General features: G+C 34.1%; 2 protein-coding genes across 2 annotated transcripts in view; one reads left to right on the top strand and one right to left on the bottom strand.

Moving 5' to 3' along the window:
* The window catches only part of LOC148943275 (uncharacterized), a 114,317-nt gene extending 105,093 nt beyond the window's left edge, over positions 1–9,224 (bottom strand). Inside the window, exon 1 of the mRNA XM_089101567.1 lies at positions 9,119–9,224. The gene's annotated coding sequence lies outside the window, so the exon portion shown is untranslated. The remainder of the gene's footprint in view (positions 1–9,118) is intronic.
* Positions 9,225–9,412: 188 nt separating this feature from the next.
* Positions 9,413–16,419, top strand: part of LOC148943274 (pre-rRNA-processing protein TSR2 homolog) — a 111,470-nt gene continuing 104,463 nt past the window's right edge. Inside the window, exon 1 of the mRNA XM_089101402.1 lies at positions 9,413–9,472. Coding sequence (XP_088957528.1) covers positions 9,419–9,472 — 54 coding nt within the window. The 5' untranslated portion in view covers positions 9,413–9,418. The remainder of the gene's footprint in view (positions 9,473–16,419) is intronic.

Here is a 16,419-nt window from a genome sequence, read left to right as displayed (position 1 = left end):
GCAGTGGTTGTAGTAGTAGTAGCATGCAAATATTGCCTTTTTGGTTAATTGATCATCTCCCTTATGATTTCCTGAAAGTTCCAAATTAATATACTTAGCCATTCCTGAGTTAAGCCCTTTTGAACCCATATACACATAACATGTTTTGATTCAGTTCACACTCCCCCCAACATTCCCTGAAAGACTCACTTTAATGCCCTTCATATTTTGGGAAAGTAGAAGTATGCAAACATGCATACCTTTTCTCAATAACATGTACTATATGTAAACAATGAACAAATTGCCAAGTTACAGGCCTTGCCCTGATGCCTCTGAGAGGGGGTTGACATTCCCAAACATATAAATGTTAAACCTCTCAACAATACTAAAAAAAGATGTGTGAAAACTTTGTTTGGATGTTTGTTTTGGGATGTGATGGACATCAGGGGGGCTGGCTGCTCTCAAATCACTTTTGACTTTTAAAAAGGGCACTATAACTTCCAATTTCTAATCAAATGAGCACATCTAAAGTTTATACAACTATCCACTCCATAAAAGCCTTATATGCCCCCAGGGCATAACTTACAGCCCAAGCACCAGGGTTTGGGGGAGGGGGGTGTCAACCTGGAGGCACTGTTATATGTTCTTTGGACTATTTTGAACAAAATGGCATTCTCACAGTTTTAATTAGATGTTTTTGGTGAAAAGAGAGGTAGTTGGGGGGGGGGGCTAGCTGCCCTCCATCACTTTTGACAATTAAAAGGGAACTAGAACTTCCAATTTTCAACCATATGAGCTAATGTTAATATTACCATCCCTTCCACAAAAACCTTAAATGCCCATGGGATATAACTTACAACCCTTGCCACCAGGGTCTGGTGGTTTGTATCAAACTCAAAAGCCTTGTTATATGATCTTTGGAGTATTTTTAATAAAATGGCTATCTCAAAATTTATATTGGATCCATTTTGGGAAAACCCAATGTGTTTGTGGGGGGGGGGGTAGCTGCCCTCTGATCACCGTGACTCTTAAAAGGAGACTGGAACTTCTTATTACCAATGCAATGAGGTCCCTGCAAAGTTAATACATCCAACATTTCTATATAAGCCTTATATGCAAGTGTATAACTTACAACCCTTGCCCTGAGGGCTGTGTGGGGAGTTTTCATCCTCAAAGACATAAATTCTAGACCCTTCAACTATGCTGAACAAAATTGCAATCTCAAAATGTTGATTGGATGTGTTTGGGGAAATAATGGGCATGGGGGGGGCTGTTTACTCTCAAATCATTTTGACTTTTAAAAAGGGCAATATAACTTCAAATTTCAAATAAAATGAGCCCCATCTGAGGTTTATAAAACCAACCATTCTGTAAAAACCTTATATGCCCCCAAGGCATAACTTATAACCCATGCCCCATGGCTCTGGGGGGTTGTCAACCCTGAAGGCATTGTTACATGTTCTTTGGACTATTTTGAACAAAATAACTATCTCACAATTTCAATCAGATGTGTTTGGTGAAAAGAGGGGTAGTAGAGGGAGGGCTAGTCATGCTCTGATACTCTTAAAAGGGAACTAGAACTTCCAATTTTCAAACAAATGAGCCTACTCTAACGTTTATACTACCCCCCCCCCTTTCATAAAAACCTTAAAGGCCTCCAGGGGATAACTTACAACCCTTTCCCCAAGGCTCTGGGGGCTTGTTTAAAAGCCTTGTTATATTATCTTTGGACTATTTTTAATAAAGCAGCTATCTCAAAATTACATTTCAGAAAAATACAACATGTGTGTGTGGGTAAGGGGGGGGACAATAGCTGGCCTCTTATCACATATGCCCCAAGGCATAACTTTTAACCCTTGGCCTGGGGGCTGTGTGGGGGGGAGGGTCTAATCTTCAAAGACATAACTACTGGACCTTTTAACTACACTGAACAAAATGGCTATTTCGAAATTTGGATTAGATGTATTTGGGGAAATGACTGGGATGGAGGGGGGGCTGGTTGCCCTCCAAACACTTCTGACTACTAAAAAAGGGACTAAAACTAGCAATCTTCAATCAAATGAGCCTCTTTGGAGTTTCTACAACAACTTCTATACCAAGTACCCGGGTCTGAAGCAGTGCTATTGTTCTGCCTATGATAAAGTATGAAGTTTTTTGCTAAGAATATAAAACCTAGATGTGTCTTCTATACAATCCTCTAAGCTTTAAGAATAGGAAAGGGGTATAAAAAGGGTTAAGATTCATTACAGGGCATATACTGGTTAGAAAACAGAATTAAAAAAAAACAGTACTTGTGTTTTATAGCCACTACACTCAAGTTCTTTCAAGAAGTGAAGTTCGGTTAATGTTAATGAAATAGAACAAAATATGATGCAAATATAATACTTTATTGACAAAATTATTAAAACTACAACAAAGGATTGTGGAAGGGGGCTGCTCAGACTGCATTAAACTAAATACATAACCTAACCAAAGTACCAACTAAATATTTAATTTTAATATAACCACCCATTCCCACCAAGCCAAAGAGGTGCCCTCTTCCCCAGTTTTTTTTTTCTTTTTTTTACTCTTCGTTTTTAGAATAAATTTTGGTCAATTATTGGCCCCTTTGTCACACTGGCCCACCTAAAGATTTTGCTCATCGGCACTCTTGTAACACTCCCTCCCACCTCCCCAAGATTTTGCTCTAGATCTACCCCTGTAAGCTATTCATTAATTGTTGAAAAGGAAAACAAAATAATGAATTTAAAAGTACTAACTTTACTTAATTAAGATTTTCCTTCTGGAAAGCTGCTATTCTACACCTTTACCTCTATCTTGATTCTGCCAAAGCCCTATAATAATTGTTAAGTAACTGAAATGGGATACCAACAGATGGCTAACAGAATATAGCATAGTTTACAGAAAAAACCTTTGGCCAAACTTTTTATATATAAGTTTTTCTAGCCAACTAGGTGGCTAATATGACTGACAGTGTATTTATAAAATATTAAGATTAGCAAACCAGTTAGCTACTAGATTTCACTTATATATACACTTCAATCTGATTAGCCAACTAGTCAGCTATAAATAGAGTTCTATATAAACTATAGAATTTGCTAACTAGCTGGCTATTAAGATTCTGCTTATATAAAAACTTGAGTTTAAAGTAGCCAACTAGTCAGCCATTAATAACATTCTATATACACTTCAGAATTACCTAACTAGCTGGCTATTAAGATCTCCCTTATATAAAAATAAACTTGAGTTCAAATAAGCCATCTAGTCTGCTAATAAAATTAGCTAACTAGTTGGCTATTAGGATCCAACTTATACATAAACTTGAGTTTAAATTAGCAAACTAGTCAGCTATCAGTAGAGTTCATTGAGTTAATCAGCTATCAGTGAGTTGTTGGCAATTTTAAACTCATGTTTATACAGAAGTAGGATCATAAAACCAACTAGATAGCAAAATATATAGTGTGTATAGAACTCTAATGATAGCTGAATAGTTGGCTAATTTAAAATCAAGTTTATATGGTAGTCTAGTGTCCTTAATACAGTAAAATTCTACTTTAACTACTTTTGGCTATCTTTGAAAGGGGTTAGATTAGGAAAACAAAACTTTCAGGGATGGGTCTACAGGCAAAAGTATGCTCCAGGAAGATATTTTGAAGTGCCTATCTCTACCCCTTCTCTAGAGGGTCCTGAAATTTGCCTATATGAAAGGTCTATTACCTGTTGAAATTTTGACAAAACAACATTTTACCTTGATTTTCAGTAATCAGTTTATGTTTCTCTGGATTTAGTTCTGAAAATGCAGTTATTTTTATTTGAGTAAAATTTTAAGCCCCATCAATGTTGTTTTTGTCAAAATTTAGGAAATGTATTTGCATAGTTTTGTTTTAGAGTTCAGTGAGGTAACACCAAAATTGAATTGGATTTTATTCCTGTCTGGATTTATTTTGGTGAGGTCATAATTTATTCCAAGTGAGTTGTTGACCTGAGTTAACTTTAAGAAGATTATAAAATGGAATCTACTTTGCTTTTAGTTTGACCTATATTTCAATATTTATTAATTCAGTATTTTTTCTTGAATTAATATTGAGACATTTTAATTTGTGTGGTGATTGTGATAGCCATGAAAAGCTCTGATGAAACGCCTGAATTTGTATATTCTCTGGTTCTGAATTTTATTCAAAGCAATTTGCTAAGTGGAATTGAGGAGGATATTATTAAAAGACATGGTATGGAGTTTTTTGACGTGAATATAGTCAAAGAAGCTAAAAGTTTACTGTGGCAAATAAATGCACCTGAATCAGATTGCCCAGTACGTAAGGGGAACAATGCACTTTCTAATCATTTTAGTGACATTATTTCTCTGTTAAGATCTCTTGACAGTAGTGACACTTTTGTACCTATGTTTGTGATAAAGCGACCTACAGAGGTGCCATGTCTCCCTGCAAATGCTTATACTTCTTTACTTTCTAAGTTTAATGAGCTACAACAAGTGGTTGTTGAAATGTCAGGGAAACTTGACAATTATCAGTTGAATTTTCCTCAACTTCCAAAACCTACCCCAGCAACTGACACTCATACAACAGTTATTGTCTCTAAAGTGCCTTCAGATCTGTCTGATCTAATTAAACACAAATCTGTTCTTGATCAAATAGCTGGGCATGAATTAGTTTGTAGTGTGAAACCTGTTAAAGACAGATGGTATGTCAATATTGATAAATCTGCAACTGAAGATTTTTGTACATTGGTTCAGAACTTTATTACCAGAGCAACAGTTAAAGACTATGTCAGTCAAGCTTGAATTTGAAGACTCCTTCACTCAGTCTGCTTATTTCAAAGAAGGAATTAAAAATGGATATGAATTTTTTTGAATTCATGTATTTGAAGAAATACCTAAATGCTGCTTCAAATGCCAATCATACAATCACTTTCAAAGTGCTTGCACCAGCAATGTGCCAGATGTGCTGGGCCACATCTTTCTACTAAGGATAGTCCTTGCAGTGCTGCTCTCAAGTGTGTTAACTGTGGTAAAAATCATACTTCTTATAGCTTGTCCTGCCCTATATCTAAGGAACTAATGTTGCACTCCCACTTTTTGCTTTGACTTTGGAGTTTTCAATAATATTGTTTAATATTAATGCTACAAAGAATAAGGACTACATTATTGATGAGCTCTACAATGATTTCCATTTGGTCTGTTTACAGGAGCATCTTCTTACAGACTTTAGCATTAACGTTTTGCATTGGAGCCTTCATCATGATGTGTTTTTTACTACTGCCAGAGCCACAAGAGGCTGCCCATTCAGCGGGCTAGCTTGTGTTTTTAAGCACAATCCTAATTTGGTTTTGCTGGTGATTTTTTACTCAGATGAGTTTTTTTTGGCTGTTTGTATGGGCACTATAGTTTTCATTAATTCTTATCTGCCTTATGATGACTGTTCTTCCATTTTGACGGCTAGATATGCCAAAGCCTGAAACATGTTGAAGTTTCTAGTGGAAAAAATTCTTTCTATTTCTCTAGATTATATGTTCATTGGTGACCTCAATACGGATATAAATAACTCATCAGTGAGAAGTGATTTTTTGTTAGATTGCCTTCCATCTTATCATATTATACCCAAAACTCATCCGCATTCTTATATTCACCATTTAGGCGGTAAGAGCAATATTGATCACATTATTTGCTCACCTAGTATTACTACATCAATAGTGTTGGTACATGCTGAAGAACAAGACTTAGACCATCTCCCTATCTCACTTACTCTTACGCTGAATTTAAACCCTGCAAGTTTTTGTAAAGTACCCCGGTCTTCAAAATGGTTTGAAAAAAGTAATTGGAAGAAAGCTGATGTTCCTCTCTATGCATTTACACTAACACGGCTGCTTTCTGCTATACAAGTTCCCTATCATCTGCTTCAGAGCTCTATACAAGTGAATTGCAAAAAGAAACTGGATTGCTATTATAATCAAATAATTTAAATGTCTAAAAGATGCCAAGGCAGTTGCAGTGCTCCTGCATTGTGTTATACGTGGTATGCAAAAACCTATTTGGTCTTTAGATCCTAATTTAAAAACTTTGAAAAATAAAGCTAAGTTTTGGTTAAAAGTCTGGAATGAATGTGATAGACTCCCTTGTGGAATTGTATCTGACCTTAAGCGTAAGACCTGCAGTGAATATAAAAAATATCTTAAGTCAATGCGTTATTGTGGTATGGATTTTCTAGTGTCAAAGAGAGAATGGCAAAAAGTTATTAATTCTGAGTCAATTAGAAGTAATGTGCCAAGTAGTGATTGTCTTCCTGCATCTGCTTGGCATGGTCATTACTTGTCTATTTTTTCTAATGTTAATTACTGTGTGCATTCTTTGTATTCTCATTCTCTTTCTGCTCTTTTTAGTACCCCTCTATCTCAGCGTCTTTGTGTTCCCATTTCTCTTTCATTCATAATTGGATGAAATTACTAGCAATTAAGAAACTTAAATCAGATAATGTTGATAATAATGGTATATCTAGATTTCACCTTTTATTAGATTGCTCCCCCCTTATTGACCATATACACCTACTTCTCCAGATGTGTATTTATACTTCTAGTGTACTGGAGTTTTTTGTGTGGTACTGTTTCTTCAATTTTAACAAAGGTAAATTCTCCTTTTATTTGCTCTTCTTACCAACCTATTACTGTCTCTTGCACTTTTAGTAAAGTTCTTGAGAATGTATTACTACCTTTTGTGACTAATAATATGCTTGAGAGAGATAATCAGTTTAGATTTAAGCCTGGAGTAGGTTGTCAACACGCACATCATGTATTATCTTCTTTGCTCCTTGAAAATTCTTCTAAGGGAAGGAGTATATATCTTTGTACGTTAAATCTATCAAAAGCTTTTGATAGTGTATGTCATAGTCAGCTTTTTTCTGCTCTTTGTGGTTGCAGTGTCAGTCTATTGGCTATTTTGCTTCTTTGGTACTGGTACTCTAATTCTTTTCTTTGGCTGAAATCTGTACCAGCATCTATTATTAAATTGAAAAGAGGTTTAAGGCAAGGTCGAGTTTTATCTCCAACCTTTTTTAATTTATGCATTTCAGGAGTTCTGGCAAAGATATCGGCTACCTATCTCTCAGGTTTTTCTGATGTTTCATACCTGGCTTACGCTGATGATCTGCTACTTATAAGCTGTACTAAAACTGGTTTATCTAACATGGTTTCTTGTGTTGCCACTTCTTTTTCAGACATAGGCCTTTCTCTTAAAGTAGATAAATGTAAATTTCTTTCTTTTAATAACATTTCTAGTACTTCCCTTTGCTGTAGTGGCTGTACTATCCCTCTTGTAGATTCTCTTTGATGGCTCAGTATTTCTATTACTAATAGTCTTCCAAGCTTGCACCAGCGCACAGTTTCAGATATTAATATGAAAATTAAATTAGGATATGCTAAGATTGTTGCCAATAGAAGTAAATATAATAAACTCACATTGGCCAAGCTCTACTCAACTTTTTATGACCATTCAATTCTTTTTGCTTCTGGAATTTTTCTCCTTCTGAAGAAAAATGAGTTAAAAAGAATCCGGATTAATTATTTTAGATTTTGTAAATTTTTGTTGTTTCTTCCACCTTGGACCAAAAACCAGGTAATTATTAATAAATTTCTTGTTCCTAATATTACTGAAAAACTGGAAGCACTACACAGAAAACTTTCAAATACTGCTCGTATCCATTTTTCTCCACACCATCACCTTATCAGGTTTTTCAGTTGTAAGTTATTTTTCTTTTATTTGTTTAGTTGTTTTTCTCTGTTTGGTCATTCTACATTTTTAATATTGTAAAGAGTGAGTAAACATCAAATAATGATAATAATAATGACAGCTTGTGTCCAATTTCTGCACATTACTGCTTATTAGACTCTGCAAGTTGTCAGTTTTTTTTTCTCTTTTCCCCCTCCTTTCATGCTATTTATTTTTTGTTTTAGTTTCTTTTAAATTATTATGTGTTACACTGTAACTGGTTATCTTTGATTTATATATTGATTTGTTTTGCCCTTTATGTGTTTTTCCCTGTCATACTCCATGTATTGTACCTCTGTATAGTGTCGGTTAGAAATAAATAATAATAATAATAGCCTATTTTTAAAAACTTATAAATTGGGATTGAGCAAAGTTGTGAAGCTGAAAACCATTTTGTTATACTTCATTTAAGCAGAAGATCTATTTTGCCAGATTCCACTTTTACAACACACAGATTTTTAAAAGTTGTCAAAGATCAGGACCCTCTAGAGGGAGAAGGAGTGAAGGTAGGTAGGCTACTTCAAAATGGGATACCACCAGATGGCTAATTTGACAGTGTATGTACATACAATCTTTAAATTAGCCAACCGGCCAACCAGTTTTTTAAGCCTAGGAGTCCAGCTGGACAAAAGGAAACATTAAGGAAACAATTCTCACTCCATAATATGTAGAATAATCTTAGTTAACACATTTTGCAGGGGGAGAGCCTTTATCTTCACTTCTTTCCTTGTTTTTCTAAGAAATTTGTGAATTTCTTAGGGCCTATATATTCACAGAATATATACCCCCACCCCCCTAATGTGCAAATATATAGGCCTACCTAGAATTGCAACCTCAATCTAAATATAACATCCATTTGCATCACAAATGAACTTTACTCCCATATTAGCCATGTGGTGGATGTCCCTTCAAAATACCTTCCCAGGACATAGGCTACTTTATTCTGTAGACCCATCCCTGAAAAATTCATTTTCCTAACCTAACCCCTTTCCAAGATAGCCAAAAGTAGCCTAAAAAAGCACATACAAAATTTGTTTATATCCATTTCTATTATGTTTTTAGAAGTCAGACAAAAATTTTGGGGAGGGTTCAAACCCCTTTAACCCCCTCCCCTCTGGGTATGGCCTTGAGGCTAGTGCAAAAGGATTGACCTGGGCCATGCTAGGAAAGCACGATTTAGAAAGAATTACTTAGGCTATACAGACTGGGTAGTTGACAACAGCCCTTATCATATATTGATGAATTAAAGGGATAGCCTAAACTAAAGTTTTTCAATCATGAAAAACTCTGAACTCTGGGCAAATAAAAAAACACAAGAGAAAATCCACTGAAAACATATTTTATGAGCATACAATGCTAACTTACCTTAACTTATTTAACCACTATAAAATACAAAATTTCTTTATCTATAATTCAGATATTAATCAATTTCAAAGTGTGACCAGTTGAAAGGTTGATAAGAAGTAAATATCAAGTGTAAACAACTAAATGAGTTAATTCTTAGAATTCAACATTTAGAGTTCAAATCAAATTTATGCCAATAAAAGACTAATTTGATAGTTTTATAGTGGTTTTTACTGATACATATTAGTTATATTTATAGAGACAGAAAGTCATTGTCTCTATAGATGCCTCTTTCCTTATTCACATTTAAAAAAAGAAAACATGAATTTCAACGGAATTTTCAGTAATTTTTTTAACAACTGGACTGCTTTGCAGGTTTTTTTTCCATCTCGTAAATTTTATTTGTAGAAAAAGGAATTAATTACTCCAAAAACTTAAAAAGTAACATGGATTAAGGCTAGAATAATTTATCGCAAACTTGGATAGCCTATCTTTTAAGTCAGAAATCTGGTTGAATTTCTAGGTGGTACTATAATTTAGCTAAGATTAAAGTGAAAATGTCTATTGATGCCTTTTGTATGCTCTTTCTGAATTCAGTAAATGCTCTGGGCCTATTTGCATCTTGGGCCCTTAAGGGGTCCCAAAGGTAGGCTAGCCTATTTCTTTTTTGTAACCACACAAAGAAGTTAAAAACACTAGCCTAGGGCCATTTTCACTCATCAATGTGCTAAGATCTTGCATCTTTTGTCAGAAAACGCTTAAAAGTGAAATCTTTGAACTCATATCACTTTATGTTTCAACTGTCTGCCCAATGCTTGAGTATTGCTCGTCAGTATGGTTTCCCCTTGACAAGAGAGACCAAGCAGGGATTGAAAAAGTTCAACGTAGGGCAACTAAACTCGTACCTTATCTGAGACATTTGCCATACCAGCAGAGAATGCAGAGACTGCAGTTACCCAGTCTTCAGTTCAGGTGTGATAGAGGTGACCTAATAAATACATTCAGAATTGTTAAGAACATTGACAATATCACCCCATCTCACTTCTTTGCCTTCTCAGGATACAACAACACCCGTCAACACCAGCACAAAATTCACCCACCACGGCCACATACAAGATTAGGTCAGGACTCACTGTCCAGCCATGTGTGCAAGCCTTGGAATACACTTCCGTCAGAGATGGTTGATACTCTCACAATCCACACTTTCAAAAAAAAACTAGCTTCTACAAATTTTCACAGTCGGTCGTTTCAAGATCCATTTTAAATGTGTTTTCATGTATATTTATAGGGAATTTCTGTTGTGCGTATATTTTGTAAAGTAAGATCTATTGTTGCCTTATTAAGTTATTCCTTAGTGTGACAAGCTTTTTGTATAGCTTACAGCTGTTGATATTAATAAATAAATAAATAAAAATCTTAAATCTTTTGTCATTTTATGCTAATGTCTTTCATCTTTCTGCTCTGATCAGTGGTCTGAGAACAATGATGAGTATATCATTAAAGTTCTCTCATCATTGTTCTATATGGCAGAACAGTGGTGGTCTTCACACTTTGCGAACATCAGTGAGCTGTAAGATCTTAGAACAAAGATGAGTTAAAAAACAATAATATTTGCAGAAAGATGTAAGATTTTAGCACTAAAAAACAGGCCTACCAAGTTATCAACACTAGTTAAGTTATTGAAAAGTGGTTAAAGAAAAATATCACTAGTTTATCAATAAGTTGTTCCAGAGTAATAAATTCCAAAAATACTTATTTATAACAATTCAAACCTCATTTATTAGCCAACTCAAATATAAACCATTTTCCTACCATTTCAAGTTTTTCAAATGCTGTTAACAAAAAATAGTGCTGAATTTTGCAACTCAAAACTTTGCTGTTGACAATTCAGGGTATATATTTGCACATTAGGGGGTGAGGTGGGTAAATTTCTAGGTAACTTTGCAGTGGGCCATATAATTTAGCTAGGATGAAATTGAAAACACTATTTGATGTTTTTTCTGCTCTTTCATAATTCATATGAAATACATTTTGGGCCGCTTTAAGGGCTCAAGATGCAATTAGCCCCAGAAGCAATTATTGAATTATAAAAGAGCAAAAAAAGGCATCAAGTGACATTTTCACTTTCATCTTAGCTAGGCCTAAATTATAGTACCACCTAGAAATTTACAAAAATCTGATAGGCTAGCCCTGTCTAAAAAATTATACCATCCAGTCCCCCATTGGATGTTATTTTCCAATTTAATGGTCACTGCCTAAATTATAGTGCCACCTAGAAATTTACCAAAATCTGATTGGCTAGCCCTGTCTAAAAAATTATACCATCCAGTCCCCCATTAGATGTTATTTTCCAATTTAATGGTCACTGCCATTGTATGTGCATCCCAATCCTCCCTAATGCACAGTTTGCTGTGAATTTGGAGATATTTCCATTACTGATCTACAAACTATGTGAACAAACCACTTGATGCCATTTTTATGCTCTTTTCAAATATAATCATCACTTTTCCTAGGATTCAATTTCATACCCTAAATAGACACTTAAAAATGATATTTCTTTCTTTTGTTTTGGCTAGAAAAGGTTGAAAACAACAATTCTTGCTTCATTATATGGATAAGTGCAACAAGCTTGATAAAGCTTACTGTATTTTGGTACTAATAAATAAATAAATAATTATAATTCACACATTTTGGTAAATATGGAGCAGTTCATATAATTGACCCACAAATAAAGTGAACTTACCACTCATTGCCATTTTTTATGCTCTTTTTGAATATAATAATTGCAGATCTTACAAAATCAGGTAAATATTTCACAGTTCATATTATTGATTTAAAAATAAAGAGAACATACCACTTTATGCCTTCTTTGTGTTCTTTCCAAATATAATAATTATTTTTGTTGCAAATGAATTTTACCCTCACCTCTATATATACCAATTCAGGGTATATATTTGCACAATAGTTGGGGTGGGGTAAAGCTTAAACTCACCTCTCATTTGCATCAGAAATGAAGTTTACCCCCACCCCTACCCCCTTGATTTGCAAATATATATCCTGAATTAGTATATATAGGGGTGGGGGTAAAATTTATTTGCAACAAAAATAATTATTACATTTGAAAAGAGCATAAAAAAAGGCATCAAGTGGTATGTGTACTTTATTTGTAAGTCAATAATATGAGCTGCAAAATATTTACCCAAAATCAATTTGAAGCCCTTTTAGCACTGTAGAAAATAATAATTTCTTTTTATATATTTTGGATATAAAAATTGGTTAAAACATTTGTTTTAAACTTACTATTTCACTAGTTTTAAACTTTACTATAAACTTACTATTTCATCTATTTTGTAAAAGTTATATAATTTACAAACATTGATTTGTCAAGATTAAAGTTGAATAAAAAAATCAAAACAATTCTACCATGTTTTCTTCTTATTAATCTAAAAGACAAAGTTTTTCCAGGGGAAGTAAAGAGCAAAATTGAAACTTAAAACGGACAAAAATTACTACTTCACAGCCTATCTAATATATATCAATCAAACTAGTACAAATAAACCAACTAAAAAAAAAAAAAAATAAAAAAGGAGTTTTGTTACAGTAAAAGCAAACCATTTAAGGACACTTTTCTACAGAATGGGACATATCATGATTTGTAGACAAGTTCAAAGTAAACCCATCTTGATAGCATTAGGATTAGGACTATAGGCTAGCTTTAGAATTTGTTCATAGCTTGAAATTCACTGTTGTATAGAGACAAATAACCCCATTTTCAGAGTTCATATTATATCTTATTTCATCTTCATTTCAAGTAATACTTAAGCATATTTCCTACAATTTAAGATTGTATATTACTCACTATTGGTATTATAGCTGGCAAGACCAAAATGCAGCCTGATAATCAATCCAATATTTCTGTATATTGAAAGTTACTGATGTCACAACTTGTGTAAGACTATAGAAAACTTTAAAGATTAGCCTATTGTTGTCATTTCAAGCAATACTAATGCATATTTCTTACATTTGAAGATTGTTTATTAATCACTATTGGTATTATAGCTTATAGCACTATTGAATATTATACCAAAATGCTACCTGATAAATCAATCCAATATTTATGTATGCTGTTGAATGACTTTGCAGTTATTAAAAAAATATTTAGTTTTATGTTTATGTTTTTAAGGTAATTTTAATTGTATATGGATAGTTACTAATGTCACAACTGGTGTAAGACTATGAAAAGCTTTATAGTTTAGTTTATTGTTGTCAGACTTCATACTCACTTTTCACTCCCTAATTAATATTCCTGTTTTTAATACTTGATTTTTGTGTTTTCAGTTAAATGCTAGTTTTCTATAATCCTAGAAACACAGGGAAACATGATTAGTTTGTTTATTTGTACTAGTTTGATTGATATATATTAGATAGGCTGTGAAGCAATAGTTTTTGTCTGTTTTAAGTTTAAACTTTGCTCTTTACTTCCCCTGGAAAAATTTTGTTTTTTTAGATTAATTATGAATAGACATTATCCGTTTATTAGAATACAAGCAGGTCAATTTATTTCAGTGTTACATAAATAATATCTTTCTTTCTGTTCAGAGCTGCATGTGTTTTACCTGAGATTACCATAATTGAAGAATTAAAAAAGAACAGCATGCTTGACCCAGGGACTTAGGGATACAAGTTTCCAACTGATCAGGTACAAAACACACCCTCCCTTAGAGCTTCCATGAACACCCCTCCCTCCCAATAAAGTAGGGGTTATCTGTTGGCTCAAGAAATGATTCATGAAAGTTTTAAGCTGAGTAAAGAGATCAAGCATGTTCATCCTTTTTACTATATAATCTGTTTGTAAACAATGGGGATCTGGCATAATATATGATCTAGGGCTGTACAAGTCATGTCATCTGCAGAGTATATTTCTTGGTAGACAGGCAATATAGGTAGAAAATATGGTGTAGAGTGTCCATCAGTGTCTTTTGTTTTGATTTTGTATGTTTATTCCACAGTATATAGATATAGCAGTAAGTTTACCTTAGATAATTTCTGGCTGTTCATTCTTGGTGCAAACAAACAGTTCCTCCCACTTATTCTTGCATTAGCGCGTACAAACAGCTCCTCTCATTTGATCTGCCATCTGGGGTCCAATTACCCTGGATCACGTATTTTGGCAGAAACTTTCTTAAAATGCCTTTGAAACCAACTTGAGACTTCGAAACCTACTTTTAATTCCTAAAACCATCTAATAATAACATTGCACTACTAATTACCGATTTTCATATATGTATTGGAATAAATTAATTTAAAATTAGTTTCTTCAAAATTTAGTGTTCCAACGTTGAAGCCAAGTTCCGCGTTCAAGAGAAATCTGACTTGTCTACCCGTGAAAAGATCTAATGTCGCTTGTGTTTATACGTTCTCTGGAGTACTTGTAGCATGGTCCGGGTTTTTATAATGGGTGAGATAGGGAAAGATCATACTGCCTATAATTTATATACTGTGGTTTATTCTGTATATGATTCAGTATGTTATTATTTTCAAATCTTTTTTTCGTTTTTCTTGGGGGGGGGGAGGTATAGGGTTTAATTATCACAGCAAAGTAAGATAAATCTTTTACTCGCTTATTTGAAATAAAGAGTTCTGAACATATTAAATTTTCTTGTTTGTTTTTTTATGCGCAACTCATCCAGAAGATGGTGCCAGATTTCCTTAGGCAATTTTGTTTTTGTCCAGTTATTGGGGGTTTATTGCTCAGCTAAGCCTGACCATGGTGCAAAGAAGCAGAGGTGAGTCAAATGAAATCAAAGTATATTTGTTTTCAATACTTGTCACTACACACCTGATGCACCAATGTTCGAAATGTATGGTAAGTTCAAGACTGAACAGTGTCTACCAAAACAACTAAACAGAAAACAATAAACCATACATTATTTTTATGTTCATTTGCATGGGTGAAAAATTCAATTGATTAGAACCATGATATCCAGTCAGTGGTGCAGCTAAGGGTGGAGGTGGTTATCAAATGGTGGGGAAGGGGTAAGTTTCAATTTGTCGGAGCCGTGTACTGACACCTTGGGAAATTTACCTTGGAAATTTAGCTTTTGCGTCGCCAATATCTTGGGAAATTTACCTACTTACCTTAGAAATTTAGATTATGTGTCCGCGTTTGTCGGTACACTGGATTTTGTTGACACATTCTTGAAATCCCTCCTCCAAACCTAAGACCTGTCCTCAATAGGAGAGGGGGGCTGCCCTCTCCTTATTACCTCACTCCTTACGCTAAATTTTTTTTAGAACATTTAAAAACGCTTATTATTCTAATCAAATGGCCCGTGTGTTTCAGGAGTCGTTCTTAGAGAATTGGGACAGAAGCCAAATTTTAGCGTAGAGTTGTTCATTATGTTCAGTTGAAAAAACTTGCTTTTTTATTTTATTTCTGATCGTTTTTAAATAATACTGGGAAATCTTGCTCCCCCTCCATGGAAAATTAATCCTTCCCATGGATAATCCCTCTATGGAAAGTTATTCCCACGTAAAATACCCACCCCCTACTACCAGAACAATTGCTCTCAGACAACTCTACTCTAGCTGAAAATTTCCCTTGAAAAATTTATTGTAGACGGTTCCAGGTGAAAATTTTTCTTAGCACACTTTCATTTGAAAAAATTGTTTTTGAAATCATACCGGAAGTCCCCTCCTCCACAAAAGTTTTTCGCACAAATAACCCACCCCCTAGTAGAAAGTTACTCCTGCAGAAAATTCCCTCTGGATAATTTATCTCATAGAAAACTCTTCCATGGCGAATTTCTCCCGTGAAAATTCTTCTCTCCAAGGAAAGTTATTCTAGACAACTCCAACCCGGTAGAAATTTCCACCAGACAATTCCCCTCATTTTACATGTAAAATCGAGTCGGCAAAGAGAAAATAATATATATATATATATATATATATATATATATATATATATATATATATATATATATATTATACTCATTTAAAAGCTCCTGAGTGCTATACCGGAATTTGACAACACGTGATAAGCAGTATTGGTGATAACAGGATTTTTCAGATGACTTTTAGAATTAATCGATTCGCCTTAAATTCGTGAAAATTCTCCGTGAAGCACAGGTAAAAGCTTGATGTAAGACCACAAAACCCGAGGGATTGAAAGGGTGAAATTCCCCTCATATTTCATTCGTTTCAGTTTTATTGTCCCTTTATAGCTTCATAGGAAAGATTGTTTCTCAATTCAACCTTTGTATTCTTTTACCTATTTATTAATTATAAAAAAAAACTTTTTTCACAAAATAAGTTTTTCAAAG

The sequence above is a fragment of the Artemia sp. Qi Xiang Cuo genome, chromosome 15 (genome assembly GCF_049724085.1).
Source record: "Artemia sp. Qi Xiang Cuo chromosome 15, ASM4972408v1, whole genome shotgun sequence".
NCBI lineage: Eukaryota > Metazoa > Arthropoda > Branchiopoda > Anostraca > Artemiidae > Artemia > Artemia sp. Qi Xiang Cuo.
This window is presented reverse-complemented; position numbering and strand designations above follow the sequence as displayed.